At 39.8% G+C, this 23,810-nt stretch overlaps 2 protein-coding genes and 1 long non-coding RNA gene across 3 annotated transcripts in view; 2 read left to right on the forward strand and 1 right to left on the reverse strand.

Moving 5' to 3' along the window:
* Nucleotides 1–13,086, forward strand: part of LOC142851310 (ubiquitin carboxyl-terminal hydrolase CYLD-like) — a 31,274-nt gene extending 18,188 nt beyond the window's left edge. The window contains exons 9-17 of the mRNA XM_075975184.1: nucleotides 608–749; nucleotides 1,880–2,002; nucleotides 3,832–3,923; nucleotides 4,761–4,827; nucleotides 9,211–9,343; nucleotides 10,134–10,242; nucleotides 10,977–11,095; nucleotides 11,324–11,540; nucleotides 12,892–13,086. Of these exons, the coding sequence (XP_075831299.1) occupies nucleotides 608–749; nucleotides 1,880–2,002; nucleotides 3,832–3,923; nucleotides 4,761–4,827; nucleotides 9,211–9,343; nucleotides 10,134–10,242; nucleotides 10,977–11,095; nucleotides 11,324–11,540; nucleotides 12,892–13,076 (1,187 nt within the window). The 3' untranslated portion in view covers nucleotides 13,077–13,086. The remainder of the gene's footprint in view (nucleotides 1–607; nucleotides 750–1,879; nucleotides 2,003–3,831; nucleotides 3,924–4,760; nucleotides 4,828–9,210; nucleotides 9,344–10,133; nucleotides 10,243–10,976; nucleotides 11,096–11,323; nucleotides 11,541–12,891) is intronic.
* A 1,314-nt stretch (nucleotides 13,087–14,400) lies between these two features.
* LOC142849538 (uncharacterized) lies at nucleotides 14,401–23,002 on the reverse strand. Its single transcript, XR_012910586.1, has 3 exons — nucleotides 22,892–23,002; nucleotides 17,030–17,199; nucleotides 14,401–14,606 (listed from the first exon to the last, which is right to left on the reverse strand). It is a non-coding gene; the product is annotated as an uncharacterized LOC142849538 (long non-coding RNA).
* Nucleotides 19,730–21,132, forward strand: LOC142849537 (activator of basal transcription 1-like). Its single transcript, XM_075971818.1, is given in 2 exon segments — nucleotides 19,730–19,967; nucleotides 19,970–21,132. Coding segments are annotated over 2 exon segments (771 nt in total). The 5' UTR covers nucleotides 19,730–19,765; the 3' UTR covers nucleotides 20,539–21,132.
* Nucleotides 23,003–23,810: the final 808 nt, after the last annotated feature.

A 23,810-nucleotide genomic window follows, 5' to 3' on the forward strand; every position in this document is an offset into this window, starting at 1 on the left:
TGAAAGGCAGTGTTTTTTCTTCTCTTTTATTGATTATAGACATTAAATTTTTGGCAGTTTGGGTGGTAGAAATGAAAATGTGGTCCCTTTAGCAATAACGTCCACCTCCGCATCTTTTTAAGTACCTCATTTCGGATGTCCTTATGAAGAAATCTGAAATAGTCTGGGGATGCAGTTGGCTTGTCAGATGGAGGACAATTCTTCTCATTGTCACTAGCTTGCTGATGCTGGCCTTTCCCTTAACAATAGTGAGAGTCAAGCAGGGGGAAATAGGGAAAACATCTTTATGAAAAACATTTTTCTTAATGTTGAAGAGTATTTTGGAAACTTGTTTTCTTTTTATACTTGAAAATAAAACATTTTGAACGAGTAACAAAATATTCTTTGACAGGTGCTTAATTGACTTAATTTTCTAAACTCTATATGACAGGAATGATGTTGAAAGTGAATAATCGCATTTTTATAAGTCCAGATAAATGTCAGTTAACTAAAGTAAAAAAAAATGCAGAGGATGCCAAAATATACTTTAAATGATATATATGTACATGCATATGAATATATACTGTCATGATTTAAAAGAATTATTTTTATTTTTTTATCTTTTCAGCATTTGTAGGCTACTTAAGTAAAGTAGTAGAAAAAAATACTCCACCAAAGATGGAAAAAGAAGGTTTAAAGATAATGATTGGAAAGAAGAAAGGCATTCAGGGCCATTACAATTCTTGTTACTTGGACTCAACTTTATTCTGGTAAGTTCCTATTTTCTGCAGTAAGTGTAAATAGTGCTGTGTGGGGGAGAGGGGAGACAGGTATGTGTGTGTGTGTGTGTGTGTGTGTGTGTATGAAAGAAGGTGCCAGATGCATTTGAGTAGAGAAACTGACAGAGTTAGGAAAGATCATGAGATTTGGTCCTTAGTGACTAAAGAATTTCATATCCTATTCCTAGATCCAAAGCACTAATATAAAAATACTGCAGTGAATTATGAGTGAACAGATACTCTGAGGACATCTGCCTCCAGTGTAGATGTTGGCATGTGTGCCAAGTAACCTGCAGCAAGCATTGGCATTGCGTGCTGTGTGTTCTGGAATATCGAGATGATCATAAAAATTCTTAATATTTAAAGTTACTTTCCATGGGATCACTGTTGCCCTCCTTTGTGTAGTTTTCCCTAAAGTGGATCAAGTTGAACAGCAAGGATCATTAGGCTATGAAGATTGAATCTGTAGCCGTAAGGGTTGTGCACTGCCAGTTAAGTGGATCTGCCACTCCGTAGGCTGTGCCACAAGAGTTAGGAAGTTAGTATGGAAGTTAGAATTTTAAAGGAGAGAGTAGAAGAAAGGTGGGTCTTTTCGTTGGTGGAATACTTTTGATTAAACAAATAAGCAAGCATTACTATAATATTCCTTAGATTTGCTGATAAAAATTTATTTTAACTAAATTTATTTTCTTTGATACCAGCAAATTTTTATTGCTAATCACTCACAAGTTATTATAAGGAAATGCCTATCTTATGATAATGAGATGAATTTGTCCTGACTAGTCTGATCTGTTCTTGACAAGTCTCTGACTTTCTCCCTATGTTGTCTGTGTGTGTGTGTGACCGATTTCTAGGCCTCTCTTGGTTTATGTAAACAAGCTTCTTTCATAATGTTCTCTGGCGTGTTTTCAACCTTCACGTGTATGGTGCAGTCTTGGTGTTTCTGGTCCGGATCTGCAGGGTCTCTGGGTACTGAGCACAGGTACTGTGTGGTCTGTCCATGAGTTCTTAGACCAGTGGTTCCCTACACTTTATCCCTTTGCCTCTTCCTACTCCTTTAAGAATCTTTCTCAAATATTATTGTTTTTATAACATGAGGAAAATATTCTTTTATTTTGCAGCTTATTTGCTTTTAGTTCTGTCCTGGATACTGTGTTGCTCAGACCCAAGGAAAAGAATGATGTGGAGTATTATAGTGAGACCCAGGAGCTACTGAGGACAGCAATAGTCAATCCTCTGAGAATGTAAGTAAAAGACATGTGTTTTGTCTTTAGTTGGTGTTCTGTTTACTGTTTTCTTGTATAGTAATTAATTTATGCTCTGGACTCATGTAGTAAAAAAAAGAAGTTCTCATGAAATACTGACTTCTTAAAACCTTTGTTTTTCGTCCTCTGTTTACGTGTGTTTTAGTCTGGGCAGTGCATTCTGTAAAATGATGGGACTCATTTGGAGTCATGCACTACAAATTTATCCCTTTGCATCTTTGTCTAGTACATGACATTGCACTAGAAACAAGTGAGGTATATTAAAGTGACATGGCGTTTTGTTTGTTTAAAAGAATTTCTTTAGGTCTTCTTTTACTCCTTTACTAATGTAGTTGTAAATGTGCAGAAGACCATGTAAGAAGACTTTGATGCATGACGGTGATGTGTGATGACTTCACAAGGCGTTTATGTGATGAAGAGTTAGGTTAGCCAGTGATCAGGAAACAGATAGCTCAGGGACATAGAGAACAAACTATGCAATTTAAAGTCCAACTGTGATCAATTTAAACTTTGTGATACACTTTTCTTAACAGTGAAAATAAAAATTAATGTAATATATTTAAAAATAACAAAATATGAAACTATAAGGAGTATTCCAAACGACGTACTGTGTCACATAGCTAAGAAAGTAAATTAAAAGTGAAACAAATTTCTCTAGATACTTGTTTGCCTTACTTTTCTAATCATCTTATCCTTTAATTATGTGCTTTGATTTTAATATTAATTATTTTGTCTTACACAAATTTTAAACTCTCAGATTTTTCTTTCCCTATGTAAATGACACTAGAACAGCACAGGTCAAATCTTAACTACAAGGCATATTATCACAACCTTCCTTCTTTTTAAAATACTGTCAATCCATCAGTAAACGTTTTTTGCATACAATTGCCTAACTAGTCCAGAATCATAGTTATTCTAATTTTGTCACCAGTCTATAGAAAACACTTGCTGCATGGGCTATGAGACCAAGGTGCATCTTGTCAGGCATGGTGGGATATACCTGTAATCCCAGCACTTGATAGCTCAAGAGGCTAAGGCAAGATCAGTAGCTCAGAAATTTGAGATATATTTCTTGTGTCTGCAAATGTCATATCTGTTGTTTGGACAGAGGTTTTGCTTTCTGTATTGGAAGCCCCACAGGGAGAGATCCTGTTTTGTTTATTTGGTTTTGTTGTTAGGTTTCTTTAATCTCCTTTTGTATTTTTGGTGCCCTACATATAGCATTACACAAGTGGTAGGTGTTTAGTGTTTGCTGATTGCAAAGAGCTACCAAGTAAGTGGATAGTTGCTCTAAAAAGCGGGTACACAGTATGATTAGCTGGCTCTGACTTGTTCTTGTAAGCCCATGGTCTCCTATAGTCAAACAAAGAGAATATCATAATTATGTTGACTGTTTGATTTCAGACTTTAGATTTTTAGTATCTCATCAGTTCCCTTTTCCATGTCTCTTATCCTGTGTATAAGAAGGGCTTTCTCAAATTTGGATATCCTATTTTATAAAATAAGTGTTTTAATATAATAAGCAAATGCCATTTAAAAATTGCTTCACCCAGGCTTCATAAAAAGTTGAGAATTGTATTAGTACATGGTAGTTATTTTTAAGGTGTTTAATAGTATCTGGAAACAATTCTGATTCTCGGACTTTCACTTTTCAAACTTCTGTAAGAAGCCTACAGTTGTTTCTTAAAAATAAATGCCTTGTCTATTGTTTTTTTTAACATGTTAGAATTGTATGAAAAGTACTTGATTATTAAGATGTGTCATATGACTCACTGTGCCAGTGTCAGTTAATTCATTTTTATCAACAGATATGGATATGTGTGTGCCACAAAAACTATGAAACTGAGGAAAATACTTGATAAAGTTGACGCTGCATCAGGATTTACCTCTGAAGAAAAAGGTGACCCTTTTAATTTATAATATATGCATTGAAAGTAACTTGAAAGTTTATCATCTAGTAATATGCTAAATTATTTCCTGAAATATACCTATTTAGTTTAGAGGATTAAATTTAAGTTAGAATTATTTGAGAGGGCTAGGAGTATACTCAGTGGTGGAGTATTTAAGAGGCCTTGGGTTTGATTCCCAACACTGCAAAAATATGAAAAGTTTCTTTTCTATGTGACATGAATATTTCTCCTGATTTTGTGATTCTTCTGAAGTGATGTGATGTGGAAGAAGTCTTTAAGAGGCCAGCAGGCTGGCTCTACAGAAGAAGACCAAGTAAAGAGCTGTCCTTGTCCCCAGCAGGGCTGTTCAGAGCTGCTTCTCTTCCTGTGATAGGGAGCGTCCCCAGCACTCAGTTTCTCACTGTGCTCCCTGTTGAAAGGGGCTGTGGAGCAGTTGGCCAGCACTTCTGTCTGCTCACAACTGAAGAATTTGCTCAGATTCAACCCCTGAATTAGTTTGTTAACAGTATACTATAACCAGCTGTGGCATTTATACACATGGCTATTACTAAAATAGAAGAAAAATAGGGCATATACCAGGTATATTTTACTGAACCTCCCAAAAGACATAAAAATGATTTCACTGTGTGTGAATGAGTATATTCTGTTAAATAGGGCATCATGACAACAAATGAAAAAGTAATGTTTTATTATAAGTTTTCCCTTGTCAGGAGAACCTGAAATAACTAAACTTTTAATTAATATGTCTCTCTTAAAGAATAGAATGGTTTTTAAATTTTCTCTGTGATTCACTTAGGTTTTTTTTGTTTTGTTTTGTTTTCTCCTAGATCCTGAAGAATTTCTAAATATCCTGTTTCATGATATTTTAAGGGTTGAGCCATTGTTAAAAATAAGGTAGGTCTCAAGCTGTCTAGAAGCATTTCAGAAGTAGACCTTCTTTTACACTGCCATTGCCCAGTAGCTAAATGTTGCTAGCATAGATGTGGGTTTCACTAGCTGCTGTCCTCTCTCTGAGCTACACTTAACTTCCAGGGCACAAGTGAACCTGTCCTTTTAATTAGCCCTAATGACAGATGTGCCCACAATGTAATTACTTATGAAATTGCATGTTAATATTTTTGAAAGTTCAGTTAGTGAACTTTTAAAAGGAATCTTATTCTAACTGAATTTAAAAAAAGAAAAAAAACAGGGAGAGCATTGTTTTTTGCTTCCCATAACTTATAGTTAGCCTTAAGTTAGCTCTTTCGTTCTCAGTTTAGATCTTCCTTCTCCCCATGTTGAAAGAATACCTGAGTTTACTGCAATACAGTTTTTAGTGAGATGTTTGAAATGTCTGCGCTTCCCAGGTCATTTGAATGGTGGGCCCCTCTTGATTTCAGTCTTGGTTTCTCTGGTGAAAATCGTAGGAGTATGCTGCCTACTTCCTTAAGAACCCACACTGATGAGTTCTCTTTCTTCTTGTGCCTAAGCAATGCAGTTTGAACCAGGGTTAAACTGATTGTGGGAGCAAGCAAAGTATCACAGTTAAAATTTGGTTCTCTTCAGAAATCTCTAACTAGTGAACTGGCATGATGCATAAGCATGGGATGTGCATACTTATTAGCAAGTCCAAGTTGGTAATCGCTTTCTATGTACCTAGAAAATCCTAGAGAATTATCTACAAAGATTTAAGAAAAGAATTTATTATAGTCTAGCCATGTAAAAATTAATCATGGAAAATCAACAACATTTTTTATTCCTTCAGGCATATAGAAAAAGGAATATTTTATGTTTTAGGAAAGAAAAGCAATCATTGTTTTCAAAGATAGAGTTAAAAAAAGATTTACACTGAGCTACAAGGCAGATTTGATTAATTAGTGAGAAAGAGTAAATAATTAAATATGTTAATTTTTTGGTTTGTTTTATTCTTTTAATGATTTTTACATTCCAACTACAGTTTCCCCTCCTTCCTCTCTTCCTAGTCCTTCCTTCCCACCTTCTCCCTCTCCCCCCATCCTCTCCTCCTTCATTTCTATTCAGAGGAGGGCAGGCCTCCCATGGATATAAAGCAAACATGAGGCTCAGAGTGTGAGGTGCAGTCCATCTTGGTACAGTTGTAGTGGGACTGTACCTTAGCCGGTGTCCCTGCTTCTGCAAGGGAAGCAGAGGGAGATGAATGCAGGTGCTCAGCTCACTTTCTCCTTCTCATTCTGGGGCCCAAACTTGTGAAATTGTGCTGCCCACATGTAGGGTGGATCTTCTCACCTCAACCCAATCAGAAAACTTTTTTACAGTTATGTTTAGGGGTTTATCTCATAGATGATTCCAGGTCCTGTCAAGTTAACAATATTAACATCACAAGACCACTTATTGTCAACTTGATACCCAAATATATCACTTAAAAATACATTTAATTTTATTTTTAATTGTGTGTATGAGTTCAGTGCCAACAGAGGCCAGAAGAGGATGTCAGATTTCCTTAAGCTGGAGTTACAGGCAGTTGCAAATTACCTGTTGTGGGTTCTGGGGACTGAGCTTTGGTCCTCTGTCAGGGCAGTGTGCTGTCTTAACCTCTTGATAGCTGAGACATTTCCTACCACTTTTGGTTATGAGCCTTAGTTTTTATTTTTTTTAATGGCTGAACTCTCTCTCTCTCTTAGGCCCCAAGTTTTTTGAGACAGGATTTCTTTGTGTAACAGTCTTGGCTACTAGCTGTCCTGGAATTCACTTTGTAGACCAGACTGACCTCAAACTCACAGAGATCTGCTTGCCTCTGTCTCCTGAGTGCTCAAATTAAGTGCATGCTTCACCACACCCGACTTAAACATATGATTTTAAAGCTATTATTTTCTACTCTTTGTCCCGATAGGTTCTTGGTCATCTTTAATGCAGAATACATTCATTCTAACTTCAGAAGTTTCCATAATTCTTAATGTTCCAACACTGTTCAAAAATAGTCTTTTTAACCATGAGTTCCTGAAAAACCAATAAACAAGTTTTGTACTTCCAGCTTACAGTGGCACAGGGTTGGTTCTCATCCCAAAAGGAAGGAGTTGGGGACAGAGCAAGCAAAGAAAGGTCAGACCAAAGCAAGAGTAACAAGAGCATCAAGGCAGGGCGCCCCAGGCTCCTTGTGGCTGGGCAGTGACGTCACAAGCTTCACACACTCATCATGGAGCTGCAGGATTTTGGAATGAGTATAGGACCTCAGGACTCACCTATTATGGTCCAAACCACACCAATACATGAATGTTTTTATATTCATGTTTGTAAAATGTCAATATCCACTTTTTAAAATTTACCAAATTTGTATTCTTGTGCCCTTGGATTGTCCCTGGTGGAAAATACAACCCAACTAGCATGGCTTGGTACAGTTTCACAACTTGGTTATGATTCTGTAGGCTTCCAAACTTCTAAAACACTAGCCATGGGATTATTTAATTATTTTTATCATTTTCTAAAATTTTCATAAACCCCATATTGTATATTGAGTATGTTTCCCCTGTACCTCCATCCCTCTGTCCCTTTCCATGTCTCCCTCCTCATAGTTCCTTTGTTCCTTAGGCAGCATCACGTCTACTTTCATGTCATATACAAATTAATGCTTTTTGTCTCTCTGTAGAAGATCGAGGAGCCATAAATGAGAGAAAACATACATTGTTTCTCTTTATGGGACTGGTTTAATTTGTTTAGTATGTTTATTTCCAGTTGTATCCATTTTTTATGACTGACAGACTTTATTCTTTATGGTTAAAAGGACTCCCCTGTGCATATGATTTGAGGAGTGATTTTTGTTGTTTTGTTTTTCGTTTTAGATTTGGTTTGATTTTTTGAGACAGGTTTCTCTACATAGCCGTAACTGTCCTGAAACTTGCTTTGTAGACCAGGCTGGCCTCGAATTTACAGAGATCCACCTGCCTCTGTCTCCTGAGTGCTGGGATTAAAAGTGTGCACCACCATGCCTGGCCCTGGAAGTGAGTTTTGAGTGGCTGCTGTTCCTCCCAGTTTTCTGCTACAGTGTTAGGACACTATGTATCTCTTCCTCCATTAACTAGCTGCCATGCCTCCTCCTGGCCATCCTTGATTTTTCTGGGTGTGATTTTTTTTACCTCCATTATTTTTGTTTTCTCTTCTATATTATTTTTAACTATGAATTTTTTCTATGACTTTTTTCTATGACTTTTTCTGATTTTTTGTAGTCATCAACAACCAATTAAAATGTTATTCTAGAATAACTGCTAGTTTCTTGAATTATAATCTGTTTTTATTACCTTTGAGTTCTCAAGAGTGCTGTAGCTAGTTACCAGATTTTATGTTTTGTAAATTCAGGACATAATTTGCTTGGGGCAGCTGAAGATCACAATAGGCTGCTCCCTGAATTACAGAAGTTTTGTGATTAAAAACTGCTGATAGTTTTTTTTCTAAAACTCTTGAAATCTAGACATACATTTAAATAATCTGATTCTAAACCCAGACACTTGGCTAAAAAAGATAAGCGGTAAGCTGAAAGATGAAAAACAATTTTCTCAGTAGAGTTAGTTTTAATGGTTACTAGTAAGCTGGTAAGGGAAGGAAGATGTTGGACCCTCATGTTTCACCGTGACCATTTACCTGGTGTTGGTCAAGTTGGTGGGTGAGCATCTAAAGAGCTGCTGTTAGCTGAAAGCCTAGAGGATAGTTGTTAGGGTTCCTGGGAGTCACACCTTGCCCTGCTTTGACTTGCTAGGAAAGTATCCCTCCCTCCCTCCCTCCCTCCTTCCCTTCCCTTCCTCCCTCCCTCCCTTCCTCCTCCCTCCCAGGGCTTTTATTTTAGGAAGTAAAGAAGTTTGACTTAGAAGGTCTAAGAGTCCGTCACTGAGGCATTGTAGCATTTGTTCTAGTCAGTAAAAGCAGTGCTCACAACTGTCTGTAACTTCAGTTCCTGGTGACCTGACATCCGTGGTAAAACACCAGTGTACATAAAATAAAAATTAATTTTTTTAAAAAAAGTAGCTGCTACTTTCTAGATTTGGAGGGAGAAGAACTGATTATTGTTCATATAGTGTTTCTTGTCTGGAATATTATTCTACATTTTTCTTGTGATGGCAAGAGAACTTTTGAATAATTTATAAAGAAGGCAGAAGAACTAATTTATGAGGTCTTCTGCATAAGCACATTTAACTATCTCATCCGAATCATTGTCTTTCACCTGGTGTGTGGACAATCCAAAGCTGGACACGAGCATTATGATGCTATCAGACGCTTCATACTAGGAATTTGGTAGACGGCTTATAAGCATTTCTTCCTGTGTGCTCCCAGATCAGCAGGTCAGAACGTCCAAGACTGCAACTTCTATCAGATCTTTGTGGAAAAAAATGAGAAAGTTGGAGTTCCTACAATTCAACAGTTACTAGAATGGTCTTTTATCAACAGCAACCTGAAATTTGCAGAGGTTAGTGATTCTAACTGGACTTGTACTGCTACTTTATTTTGTTTCTTATCAATGCTAGATATTAAACTCAGGCCTTTTGTACACACTAACCCAAGTGATGCCCCACTGAACCACACCTAGCTATCACCGTGTTTTAACCAAGAATAGTTTGAAGAAATAGTTAAGAAGACACTTTTTTTTTTTAAAAAAAAAAAAAGGTATTATAACTTTGTTCTTTTTAAAGATAGCCACTTAAGTTGGAATGTTTTGGATTTGGGTTGCAAAGGGAACAAAAGCTAATTTTTAAGTTTAAAGTAGCTTGATGCAAAGATATGTGTGCATACATGTTTATGTTTTCAGTTGTCATTTTTCCCATGCATAGTATCTAAACATGTCAAAGGTAATGTTATTTTTTTCTCCCTCTGTTAAGAGATAAAATACCAATAAATTCTTGTGTATGGGTTTGCTAATGAATGCAATAGAAACGTCTCTTTGACTGTCAGAATGTGTGATCTCTGCAGTGCATGCCGTAGTCTGTTTTATCATGTTCGTCTCTGGGGAAGTCTGGAAAATCTGTAGCTTATTGCTGCTCTGAATCCACACTGCACATTCACAAGTGGGCTCTGCTTCATGGGCCAACAGCCCTGCTGAAATCACTACTGGGTTTGACAGCTATGACTATTTCAGTTTCATAGGGAAACTCGTTAGTACAGGGGTTAGGACTCAAGGCTTTGGACATGCTAAGTAAGCGCTATATTAAGTCCCCAGCTCCTTAGGACTTTGGTTTCTAAAACTATATGTCTTCTTTTAGGTACCATCATGCTTGATTATTCAGATGCCTCGGTTTGGAAAAGATTTCAAAATGTTCAAAAAAATTTTCCCTTCTCTAGAATTAAATATAACGGATTTGCTTGAAGACAGTAAGTATATAGTCCTTTCTTTGTTTTTTGTTTTGTTTTAGAAATAGTTGGCCTGGACTTTTCATTAGTTATGGGTATAGTACTTCTGACAGGTAATTCAGTATTTGAAGAGCTTAGACATACTAACTCAATAATTTGACTGCTAGAATTTATTCTAAAAAAACGAGGTAAAAATTAATAATTTAAATGCAAATTTACTTACTATCTGACAAGAAATTAGAGACAAGAAATGTTAATAAGAGGGAAGTGGTTAACTGGATTATATGTCTAAACAATAGACCTATGTGAAAACAGAGTGTGGTAGTTATCGTGGAAGGGAAAGCATCGAGAGGCTAGATGAGAGAAGCTTGAGACACACGTGTACCTGGGTGCACATACTTATATAAATATTCAGATGTAAAATTGTTACAGAAAGTTCATAATGGCAGTGATTGTTACTTACTGACTTAAGATCATATGTGCTATTAGTCTTCAATACTTACTTTATATCTTTGAACATTTCATGACCAGAAGAACAATTCTAGAATAGGTTAACAAACATGATCATATGAAAAAAAGTTCTTAAAAATACTACAGATACAAAAAAAAATCCAAATGAAATTTTAAGAGGATCAGAGAGGACTAGGCCTTTCTTCTCCCCAACCCCCAAGCATTCTTGTTTTCAAAGTATAGCTTTTATTTTTAGTGATAGAATGTCTTTTTTAAAAAGGCTTCTTCCTTCCCTCTTTGCTTAGCTCCCAGGGAGTGTCGCATATGTGGAGGACTCGCAATGTTCGAGTGCAGAGACTGCTATGAAGACCCCGACATCACAGCAGGGAAGATCAAGCAGTTCTGTAAGACCTGCTGCACTCAGGTAATCCACACTCACTGCACCAGTCAGAGTCAAAGGGCATTTTAAACATTCACAGTAAATGTTATTGCTCATGTCTCTTCTGCCGGTGTGTGTGTGTGTGTGTGTGTGTGTGTGTGTGTGTGTGTGTGTGTAGAACTTGGCTGTGGTGGTCAATGAAAGCGATTAGTCTCTGCCCTTGAAACATGGCATTTAGCTCACTTGTGGTATTTTCTTCATGGTCCATTTTAGGCTCACCTCCATCCTAAGAGAATGAATCATACCTATCACCCAGTATCACTTCCCAAAGACTTGTCTGACTGGGACTGGAGACACGGCTGCATCCCCTGCCAGAAGATGGAGTTATTTGCTGTTCTCTGCATAGAAACAAGCCACTATGTTGCTTTTGTGAAGTATGGGAAGGATGATTCAGCCTGGCTCTTCTTTGACAGCATGGCTGATCGAGATGGTATTTAAAACTTGTCTTTTGGAGGGAGATGCTTCCTAGTGAGAGCACATGTTTGTGGTAATAGGGTATTTTGTGAGCAGATTCTTGAAAGGATACCACAGTGTGACGGACTTCAAAGGGTATTACTAATTCTGCTCCTCAAACTAAGGAGCAATAATGTTGTGCCATCTTGGTCCTTACGTGGATTTGTTAAAGAATCCTAGCCATAATCCCAGACTTGGGAAGTAGAGGATTGTGAATCAGAGGTCAGTTTGTATTGCATAGTGAGAACCTGTTTCAATTTGTCCCACCTCAAAAGAAAAAAAAAGATCCTAAAATTTATTTAGAGCTGATTTTACCATTTTCTTCCTTGCATTTTTATGTACAGTAGAGTAGCCATTTATTGAGGACATAAATGCCAAACTCTGTGGGAATACTTTGGTCATGGAAATCATGCCTGTTTTTCTATTGTCTAAGCTAACGTTAAAGGTGGTGAAGGTTGCATGGTTTGTATTTAACTCAATCTTCCTGATCTCATGCATTTTATTTCAGGAAGAAACCTTTACTCATTGAGATGTTTTTAGGAAGCTTAGTCATTACTTAGTACACACTTGAGTGACAGGGGTCTTGGAAGTAAGGTACTTGTCACAGTACCTGTCTATACCCCATTTACTCTACAGCTCTTCTTCCAAGCCCTAGTTCCCCAGGTCTTCAGGTGTGACACTTTAATAACCAGAGGTACCGAGTGACAGCTTCTTGACCAGAGGCCCAAGGTGTAGACCAACAGTTCTTCATTTCTGCATAGCTCTGATGCCTGAGGGCACAGCCCACTCCGTGTGTGCTTCACTCAGCATTAGCAGCATAACTTTTGGGAATGCACCAGGGAGAGCAAATCTGATCATCAGAGCACACGCGCCTTCTGATGATTAGTATCTAAATCAGCCGTGCTAGAGGTATGCAAGTATGTTCTTAAAACATAGGGAAACAGTAACGCTCACAATTGGCTTCTTGTGGAAAAGTGTCAGGCTGCTAGTGTCTGGGAAGGACAGAAAAGTCTGAGGGGCATAGAGTAGCAGCCTGCAGATCGGGACTGCAGCTTTTCCTAAGTGCATGTCCTTTTACCAGGTTTTTTTTTTTTTTTTTTTTTTTTTTACTTTTCTCTGCTTGAACCCTCTCAGAAGCCAATAAAAGGAGACCATAATTCTAGAAACTGAAAGTCAAAGTTTTGTTGTTTGTTTTGTTTTGTTTTGTTTTTGATTCTGGGAGTCAGTCTTCACTAAATTCTAGGATAGTAAAATTGTTCTGGTGGGACAGGCTGCCAAGAGGACTTAGAAGTTTGCTGCCCTAATGAGAGCTCTCTCTCTCTCCCTAGGGGGTCAGAATGGCTTCAACATTCCACAAGTGACACCCTGCCCTGAAGTGGGAGAGTACTTGAAGATGTCTCTGGAAGAGCTGCACTCCTTGGAGTCCAGAAGGATTCAAGGCTGTGCACGCAGACTTCTTTGTGATGCGTACATGTGCATGTACCAGAGTCCAACCATGAGCTTGTACAAATAACATGTCATCTGAAAGAGGCAGAGGCCAAGCACAAAACTTAACACCATGCTTCTTCCAGCTGGCACCCATTGCGGGCAATGGGTGTCTTTTGTGTTGATGGCCCTTTAGCAAAGGATTCCTGTGTTTTTAAACAAATTACTTTTGTGTTCTTGAAGTATTTAATAAGCATTTTGCACTCTAGGAAGTATGTTTTTTTGGTTTTTTAAAAGTTTTAATGAAGTTTAGTTTAAATGAAGTTAAGTTTTGTTTTCTTTAAGTTTATTGAGTTTATTGCATTGATAATATAATATTTTTGGAAAGATACAATTTTAATTGTGACGTCTAAAATCTTTTAGTCCATTGAGGATGTAAGTAAATATTTCTTCTTATGGACCAAGGATATTAAATCGTTTTTCTTTTTTGAGTGCCTTGAGGAAGAAATAATATGGTTTTACTGAGTCTGCTGGTGGGTGGCCTTAAATGGCATTACTTTATCCTCAGGAGTACGCAGGGTCCTGGCCACTCTCCTGGCAGTGCTGACAGGTTAGTGTCGTCAGATTTGAGTTCTCATCTTCTTCCCAACGGATTTGAGGGAGAAGGGCTGTGGATGTAGGGATGGTTTTTCCAGGCACCGTAGGCCTCTGCACAGTTCTCTTGTGCTTTTAAATACTGTTGATGTTCACTAGTTCTTCATTCTAAAGGGATTGTGCAGGAGATGCAACTCTCTTTGCTTTTATATTATGAAATAGCCTTGTATTGTGGGATGTTAACTCTGGAGAGTCGCCCTCATACTCAAAGTATTCATTTAAAAAATCCCCTGATACTCCCTAGGGGTGTGTGGCTATTATCAGGCTGACCCAAAGGAACACATTTTGTATTCCATTTCCTTTACTGGTATCTTGTTAAAAATTTTTTGCCTGAAGAATATTGTTTTGTTTATGAAAACATGAATAACATTGTATAAAACAGTCCCTTTCTGTCAGAATGCTCCAATGTAGCCTTAATTTTGTTAGAGACGATTGAAGTGCTGTTATGGAAATAAATGTACCATGTACTATTTCTGTATCATTAAAACGCAGTTTTTGATGGTTCTTTCTCTTTGAAAAAAAAATTTCTGCCTCCTCCCAGCCTCCCATTTCCCTACCCCTCCTCCCACTCCTCTCTCCCTCCCCCCACTCCTCTCCCCCTCCCTCTCCAGTCCAAAGAGCAGTCAGGGTTCCCTGCCCTGTGGAAAGTCCAAAGTCCTCCCCCCTCCATCCTGGTCTAGGAAGGTGAACATCCAAACTGGCTAGGCTCCCACAAAGCCAGAACATGAAGTAGGATCAAAACCCAGTGCCATTGTCCTTGGCTTCTCAGCAGCCCTCATTGTCTGCCATATTCAGAGAGTCCGGTTTTATCCCATGCTTTTTCAGTCCCAGTCCAGCTGGCCTTGGTGAGCTCCCAAAACGGGGTGAAAGCTATTATGTCAGAAGGAGAAGGGGGAAATGTGGGTACAACAGACACTGGTCGTGTGCATCGTTTTCAGAAGGACCTAACTGTACAAAGCAGAATCTAGGAGGAGGAGGAAGTAAAAATACAGTTAAAATAGGATTTACACATTGCTTACACTTAGAAAACCCAACAGATAAAATGTATAGATAGAAATAGAGAAGAAATACACATGAAATTTACAAATTTGATCTAAAACATACATGGAATAGTCCATCTTATACTGCCCCCCTTTCCTTCCCTGAGACAGGTCTATGTAGCCCAGGCTACATAGAACTTGAAGAACTTGAAGAAACTGCCTGCTTTTTAGTCTTCCTGGTGCTGTGATTACATTTGCCCCAAGTTCTAGGTTTCTTTTGCTTTTTAGTAGAACACATACAAAAAATTAATCCAGTCTGTGTTTTCAAAGGACATTCTAGGACAATTTATAAAAGTGGAAATTTTCTAGGGCATATTTCCTGATCGCAGCTTATGATAGAAGAAGGGGGGATGGGAGAAACAAACAGTAAAAAGAGACTCCATTCAAAGCCATTTAATTACTTGGAAATTACAAGGAATGATACAAAGCAGTCTTTCACTAAAATGTAAATGAATCTAAAATTACCAACCTCACAGAAAGCAATAATGGAGGAAACTCCATACAAAACATACGCAATGCTTTATCCTTATTGGAAATTCATAGCCTTAAATTATCCCTATTGGGAAAGCAGGAAGGGCAGGTCGGCTGACATGTAAGGATGCCCACACACAGATGAAGACCCAACAAGTTTCCGAAGGCTCAAAAACCGCACAAAGAAAGAACCAGAGTCTGATAATGTGATGGAGAAAGTGCAGGGCCACAGGGCAGGCAAGAGAAACAGAGTGGGCTGCGGTTGTCCCTTGACCACGCTTCCCTGCCCCAAACGAGGGCTCTCTCTTGTTGGCTTTGTTCAAAAATGCGGAAATAATATTTTCAACACAGATTATACAAAATTATTTGGTCTAGACACTTTTAAAAAAATCAAGAATGAGACTTAACTGCCCAGATGAAGGCATGTGACATCTACAGGCAATTCAGTGACTCCTCATGGACTGGGACTTTGCTCTGAAGTATATTGATGGGTGTTATGGAATATTAGGTGAAGATGTGTTACATTTGTTTGTGCTGTGGAGCATTTGTTTAATGATGCAAAGATATGTTGCATTCTCTTACACTGTGTTTGTTTCACTCTGTGAAGCTGTGTTACTGTGCCTGCCTGAAACACCTGATTGTCTAATAAAGAACTGAACGGGCCAATAGCAAGGAAAGAGAAAGGATACGTGGGGCTGGAAGGCAGAGAGAGAGTAAATAGGAAGAGAAATGGGAAGAGAAGATCAAGGAACAAGAGAAGGAGAGAAGACATTGGGGCCAGTCAGCTACACAGCAAGCCACGGAGTAAGAGGTAAAGAAAGGCATATAGAATAGAGAAAGATAAAAGTCCAGGGGCAAAAGGTAGATGGGATAATTCAAGTTAAGAAAAGTTGACTAGAAATAAGCCAAGCTAAGACCAGGCATGTGTAAGAAAGAATTAGCTTCTGAGCATTTATTTGGCGGCTGGGTCGTGGGCCCCCAAAGAACAAAGAGAAAAAAAAACAGCTACAGAGGGAAATTATTATTAGCAAAATCTACTTGTGTCAATAAGAGAATACTAATATTCCAAATTTTAAAAATTTACCTGAATGCTGGTGTGCCGGCATGAGTTTATCTGTTCCACTTGTGTGTAGGTGTTATTGGAGGTCAGAAGAGGGCATAGGGTCCCCCAGAACTGCAGTTACAAGCAGCTGAGAGTGACATGTGGGTGCTGGGAACCAAACCCAGGTCCTTCGTGCTAACAGTAAACTAACTTAACCACTGAGCCACCTGTCCATCCCTCATATCCCAATTTATGTCGTTTGGTTTCTCAAGACAGGGTTTCTCTGTGTAACAGCCCTGGCTGTCCTGGAACTAGCTCTGTAGACCAGGCTGGCCTCGAACTCACAGAGATCCGCCTGCTTCTGCGTCCCAAGTGCTGAGATTAGAGGTATGTGCCACCCCCTGCCCGGCCTTGAGCTTTTCTTTTCCCCTCATCTCCCAATTTTGATGGGGATTCTATGGCTATATAAATGAATGTGCATCAGTGACAGATCATGTTAGCAAATTACTTTCAATTAGTTTAGAAAGATCAAAATTCTTCATATTGTAACTTCAACTTTTCTGTAAGTTTGACAGTTTCAATTCTTTTTCATTAAGAAATTACAGAGAAGTGGAAAGACTTCCTGCCAATTTACTTTAGCAATGCTAGTATCAGATAAATAGTTAATGTTTTAATGCATAGACTATTTTGTTACTAAGAATAAAAAGCTAACAAATTCAAACAAGGAACTGCAATGATAAATAGGCCAAAAAAGGTACTTTAGCAGTAGTCAAGATAATGCAATTTAATGCAACATTAAATTAAAATGTTAATCAAATGTCATAAAGGACCTACCAGAATTATAAACTTTTCAAAGCCAACATGGGTTATTTGGGGCATGTCGACTGAGTGTTCTCACACTTTGAAGGAATATGGCTAAGCCCTCTGATTTTCTGGTGTGAACTTGGCAAATCCATAAAAAAAATAACCATTCATCTTGACCCAGACATTCTACTCTGTAGGATCTATTTATTAGAGAAGGAAATAGAAACAAGAATATTTATTCCATCTTTGTTTTTAGTAGCATAAAACCAACATTTAGAATGACAGCTAACTATTACGATAATGAATGAACTCTAACTATGCCATAGATAAGAATGTAACTATTACTGGAAGTCTATACCAGCTGACTAACAAGAATTCCGTATATTTGTATGTGGGTCTATATGTACAGGTTTGTGCATGTGTTCCCCTCCAAAGGGGAAGAAAAATATGCAGAGAAATAGACACAATAGAATCCTCTTGCTTAAAAATAGTATATATGTATATGTATATATATATATATATATATATATATATATATATATATATGCTTACATAAATGCATAGAAAAATTTAAAAGGAATCCACATAGGCTGTTCCATCGATTAGGGTGAAGAGTTTATACAAAGACAGAAGAAGAGAAATCATTTGGATGGTATTGCACCATCTTGACTAATTTCTGTCACTCTATGCGACAACTTGTACCTGGATCGCGGAGACTCTGCCCATTTGGATAAACTAATTAAGGAAGAAGACTACTGTGAAAACAGTGGGAAGTATCATCTGTAGATCGACTGCCAAGCTCCAACGGAGAAGATGAAATCTGAGAAAACCAGCAGTTGGAAGCAGGACAAGTAACTAACAAGCTCAGAGAAAAACATGTGAGGATGGAGATCAAATGCACGGGTGAAGACCAGCATGCCAAAATCAAGAGAGAGGGTGTACAGGAGAGGAAGATTCCTAACCCAAGAACTTAGGGACGGAGGCTATTGCTGGCTGTCTTAGCTAGGGTTTCTAGTGTTGTGAAGAGCACCATGGCCACATCTCTTACAGAGGAAAACATTTAATTGGGTGGCTTCCAGTTTTAGAGGTTCAGTCCATTATCATCATGGTGGGACAAGGCAGCATGCAGGCAGACATGGTGCTGGAGAAGGAGCTGAGAGTTTGTACATTTTGACCAGCAGGCAGAAGAAAATGGTCTGAGTGTCACACTGAGTGAAGCATGAGCAAAGGAGACCTCAAAGTCCACTCCTACACTGACAGACTTCCTCTAACGAGGCCATGCCTACTCCAACAAAACCTCATTTCCTAACAGCGCCACTCCCTTTGGAGGGACATTTTCTCTCAAACCATCACACTGGCTAAGAATGGATAAGGACTTAGAGCAGGGTTTGCTTGTTGTGTGCAAGTCCGGGTCCTGCTCCAGTAGTCCAGATTGTTCTAGAACTTACTATATACTCTGGAGGAGCCTTGAAATTGTGATCTTCCTGCCTCAGCTTCCTGACTGCTAGAATTAAAAAGTGTGTGTCTGACTCAGGAGTTGACTATTTTATTTACCTAGTTTTTCTAGCTTGTTTACATTGTATTGTTAATGGTTTATTACATTTACCATTGGGCAACCTCATGCATGTATATAAGGCATTCTGAGAATTCTCAATCTCTACCCTTTCTTTTCTCGCGCTAACCCTTGTCTATCCCCACCCTTCTTCCCTACAAATCTCTTTCCCACATTCTTATTTGTTTTGTCTTTGTGACTTACTGATTTAACCAGGGTTATCTGTGTGATTGTGGTTTTGGAGCTATCCATTGGAGCCTGGTGGGCTCTGCAATGGGTATAAAATGGAAAAATGATGACGTCACCTCCCTCAGAACCCTTCATTACCCAGTAGTTCAGTAGGGAGGAGGTAGGGCTCCAACAACTCTTTGATCCATGATTGACTCTTAAAAAGCCCAATTTTGTGTGGGCCCAGTGCAGACACCTGCAGCTCCAATGAGCTCATGTTTGCAAAGGCTGTATCATGTCCTGTGCCAGGGATCAGCTTTGACAAGGATACCAGTTACCAGGGTAGGGGCATGGGGATTAGAAATTTAAGGAAAGAGAACGAAGATGCACAAGTAAAAATAATAAAACAGAAGCACAGCATAGTATCGAGAGGGAGTTCCAGTGACTACTCAAATTGCCTGTGGTTGATTTTCCATACACTTTTATACCCCAATACAACAGAGGGGAGAAGGCAAAAGATGCTTTAACATGATGCAAGGGACAACTCGAACAGTTGTTTGCTTCAATACTTTGAGACATCAAGCCATTAATCAAGACATCAAGAGGAAGTCATTCTGTTTAGGCAGTGAGCCCGCCTCTAGACCAAGTATCCTGTAGGCAGCCACTCCATAGGTCAAACCTCCTAATTCAAAAGAAGGAGCAGAACTATGCTTGAATTCTCTGACCTCCTGTCAGGGTGTAGAAGATCTACCTGTAAGGCCCATCTTAATGTCCAAAACACCAAGTAACCACACCCTAGGTGAGGGTGGGTAGCCACACTTGGGGTCAACAACTTTGAGCAAGGTCAGTTCTCTGACCTTCAGACAAGGTGGAACTGGTTCACATTTTTTGGGGCGGACCTCCACAGCCCTGAAGATAACATTTCACAGCTCTTACATTCTTTTAGCTCCTTCTTCCACAATGTTCTTTGAGCTGTAGAGGGTTGATTAAGAACACTCATCCCGATCATGAAAGCCGCGGCGTTGGTGGAAGAGCGAAAGGCGCCGATGGAGGGAGGATCGCAGGACGAGGCAGAGGGGAATGCAGATGCGGCGGAGGAGCAGGAGGAGCCCGAGGAAGAGGGCTGCGACAGCAGCAGCAAGAAGAAAAAGAGGGTAGTGCCGGGTATTGTTTACCTGGGACAAGTCCCGCCGCGATTCCGGCCCTTGCACGTTCGCAACCTGCTCAGCGCCTACGGTGAGGTGGGACGCGTGAAGACCGCTTTGTGAGACGCAAAAAGAAGGCAGCTGCGGCTGCAGGAGGGAAGAAGGCAGCTAAGTACAGCAAGGACTATACAGAAGGCTGGGTGGAATTCCGTGACAAGCGCATAGCCAAGCGAGTGGCAGCCAGTCTACATAACACGCCCATGGGTGCCCGCAGGCGCAGCCCCTTCCGTTACGACCTGTGGAACCTCAAGTATTTGCATCGTTTTACTTGGTCGCATCTCAGCGAACACCTCGCCTTTGAGCGCCAGGTACGGAGACAACGCCTAAGAGCAGAGGTCGCCCAAGCAAAGCGAGAGACTGACTTCTATCTTCAAAGTGTCGAACGGGGAAAACGCTTCCTTGCAGCAGATGGGGATGCTACTCGCCCGAATAGCTCCTGGACATTTGCTCAACGTCCCACTGAGCAGGAGCTGAGGGCCCGGAAGACAGCACGGCCAGGAGGGCGGGAACGAGCTCGACTGGCAAACGCCCAGGACCAGGCCCGATCCAACAAAGGGCTCCTTGCCAAGATCTTTGGAGCCCCTCCACCTGCAGAGAGCAAAGAAGAACCATAACCAGCAAGGGACTCCTGGTGGAAAAGGAAGCCACTTGTACCTACCAGCCCTGCTCTCTGCTGGTCTGTCCCCCGCAGAGTGTAACCCACAGCCCAGGAAGATATTTTCTCTCTATTCCGCAGACCAAGAGTCTGGTAAAAAGACTTTTTTGTAGGCCTCTTTTACCTACCCTGATCAAATCCTGTAAGTGCCCAGTTGAGAACTTACTCTCCAGGTTGATTACTCCTGGAAGTACCTGTTTTCTTTTGTTGGACTTCTGGTTGCCTGCTTCTTTCTCAGTGGGCTCCTAACATTTCTGGCTTGAAAAGTGTGGATTTGCCTTCCACTAGCATAGCCATGACAAGCCCATGTGATCTGTGGTAGGCGGCAGAATTAACAGGAATTGGCTTAGTGGCCCAATTTGAAGTTTTTGTTTATTTTCACTTTCTGTGCATTGATATTTTGCGGGGGTGTCAGATCCCCTGGAGGTAGAGTTACCGGCAGTTGTAAGCTGCCATGTGGGTGCTGGGAAGTGAACCCAGGTCCTCTGGAAGAACCGCCAGTGCTCTTAACTGCTGAGCCAATTTGAAGTTTTTGTTTGAAAATAAAAAATAATCCAAAGCTTCAGAGAAACCTTGTTTTAAAAAACAAAACAAAAAAAATTGTATGTGTTTAGTTTTTCAGGTGGGAATCATTGAGTGAGTTTCAACTTCTTTTTGAAGCCAAACTCAGTTACTCTGGTGCAGAAATAATCCTTGTCTACTCATGACTCATTTTGAGATAGGGCTTCACTCAAGTGTTCAGGCTAGCCATAAGTTCATTCTGTAAGTTACTGGTAAGCCTTGAACTAACTCTGTGGTCAGGTAGGCCCTGAACTTGAAATCCTGTCTGAGCCTCCCAAATAGCTGAGATTATAGGTGTGTGTCAACAAACCTAGCTTCAATGTTATACATACATACATACATAAATAAAATAATGTGTGTTCCTTTTCTTTGTAAAAAAAAAAAAAGAACACTCATCCCTCACTTATTCTCAGTACCTTGTGTAGCCACTGAGTCTCCGCATTTACCACCATTGGTTGCCAAGATAAATTCCCTTGGTTAATGATGAAAAGTATTTTCCTATGTGCATGAACATAAATATTTGGAAAGCTGCTTGGTCTATGTCATCTAGCTAAAGCACGGTAGTACATTCTTTCCTAGGGTCTATGGACGTTAAATCTAATCAGAGAGTAATTGGTGGCCATCATTACAGCTATACCACTATTGTACCAATGGGTTCATCTTCCCCGGCAGGTCGGCATTGTAGTTCGTAGAGTTCATAGTGGCATAAGACTGTTGAGTTGTCCTCACCACCACTGCCCCAGAAGCCTGCATATATCTTCTGGCACTATGAAAGCTAGCCAATGGCAGGGAGCTTCTAGCTCAGATATAGATATCTCAATATCTTGCAACTAAAGTGTATGATGTCTTCAGTAATAGGGTTTTTAAAAAAGATTATTTTATTTACTATATATGCAGTGTTCTGTCTGTATGTTTGCCTGCATGCCCAAAGAGGGTGTCAGATCTCATTATAGATGGTTGTGAGCCACCATGTGGTTGCTGGAACTCAGGACCTCTTGAAGAGCAGTCAATGTTCTTAATTTCTGAACCATCTCTCCTGCTCCAGTAGTAGGGCATTATTACCTAGTTTTGATGGGAAACCAAGAGAATTGACAAGAGTCTATATTATTTTTGTGGGCTTCTGGTACCTCCCTCGCCAACAATTCATAAGGAGATGTCTCATGACTGGCACTGGCTGGGATTTTTGTTTGATGGCTTCTAGGATCAGTGTTATTCAGCAATGCAGGATATCTCTCCTCTAGATCTTCTTTTTAAAACATTATATTTATTTATTTTGTGTGCATGTGCTCACACATACAGGACAAGGAAACATTTTCGTGGGAGTCGGTTCTGTTTTCACCATGTGTATCCCAGGGATTTAACTCATGTTATCGGGCTTGATGCAAGTGCCTTTACCCTTCGAGTCATCTCACCAGCGCCCCTCCTTTCCCCTTTTAAAATGCATGCACACACACACACACACACACACACACACACACACTTGGTTTTTCAAGACAGGGTACCCTGGCTGGCCTGGAACTCACTTTTGTAGACCTCAAAGTCTCTGAAATCTACCTGCTTCTGCCTCCCAAGTGCTGGGACTAAAGGCATGCACCACCACTCTTAAAATACTTATATTTTTTTAATTGGCTTGCCAAAGTAGTGCTGTTTTTTTTTTTTGTTTTGTTTTGTTTTTTTTTTTTTGTCTTTTTCAGGCACCTTTGTTTTGGCTAACCTTTAGTCCTGCCTCCTGGTTTCTTGCATCCTCTCACCCTGTGCACTAGTTTATACACATGGGAGATGGGTGTGCAGTGTTGGTGCAATTTTAGTGGAGAATATGGACAGTATGGCGTTGCTGAGAGGGACCCTGAGGGACTCCTCCTAGATAACGCTTGTAAATTCACTCTGTTAGAAGCTTCTGGTTGCTGCGCAAAGGGTACAAAAAGAAAAAGGAAAGGGGAAAAAAAGATAGTAAGTACAAATATTTATAAACATAGAATTCTAGAGTCTGGTGTGATGATGCATGCATTCAATCCCAGGGTGTGGAGGCAGAGGCAGGCGAATCTGTGTGAGGTCAGCTAGCTTAGTTTACCTAGAGAGCTTCCAGTCGCCAGAGCTCCATAGTGAGATCTTGACTCAAAAACAAACCAAACCAAAACAACAGACAAAACAATAAAAATATGAGATGTCCCCATGGAATAATAATCCTATCAGCACTAACACTAGAACTAATTAAGTTTTCCTGAGCTCTAACATGGCTGTGTTAAAATACACTAAGGATTTCAATGAATCATTTCCTTTAAGCTTCCCTGCAGCCTACGTGGTAGAAGAGGTTATCCACACTTTCTGTGCAATGGAACTGAAGTTTACAGTAATTATCTCAAAGTTACAAAAGTAAAACTTCCCAGCCAAGACTTAAACCACCAGTCCATAGTTCCCTACTCCACTCCTGCCATGGCTGGTGTTTGTGATCCTGGCCCAGAGGAAGCTGGAAACAATGTCGTTTCCAGTGTCTTCTGTTCCAGAGCGGAGGGACGCGTGCTACCCTTGGTTTGCTTTATCCAAACAGAAGCCAGAGTGACCCACTCTTTGGAGATTCTGGATAGATGAAGCTGTAACTGTGTTTTGTAAATCCTTATGAGATTTCAGTAACTGGAGCTCTACAAAATTAATTAAATTGTAAGTAAGATT

This window comes from Microtus pennsylvanicus, chromosome 5 (assembly GCF_037038515.1).
Source record: "Microtus pennsylvanicus isolate mMicPen1 chromosome 5, mMicPen1.hap1, whole genome shotgun sequence".
In the NCBI taxonomy this organism is placed as follows: Eukaryota; Metazoa; Chordata; class Mammalia; order Rodentia; family Cricetidae; genus Microtus; species Microtus pennsylvanicus.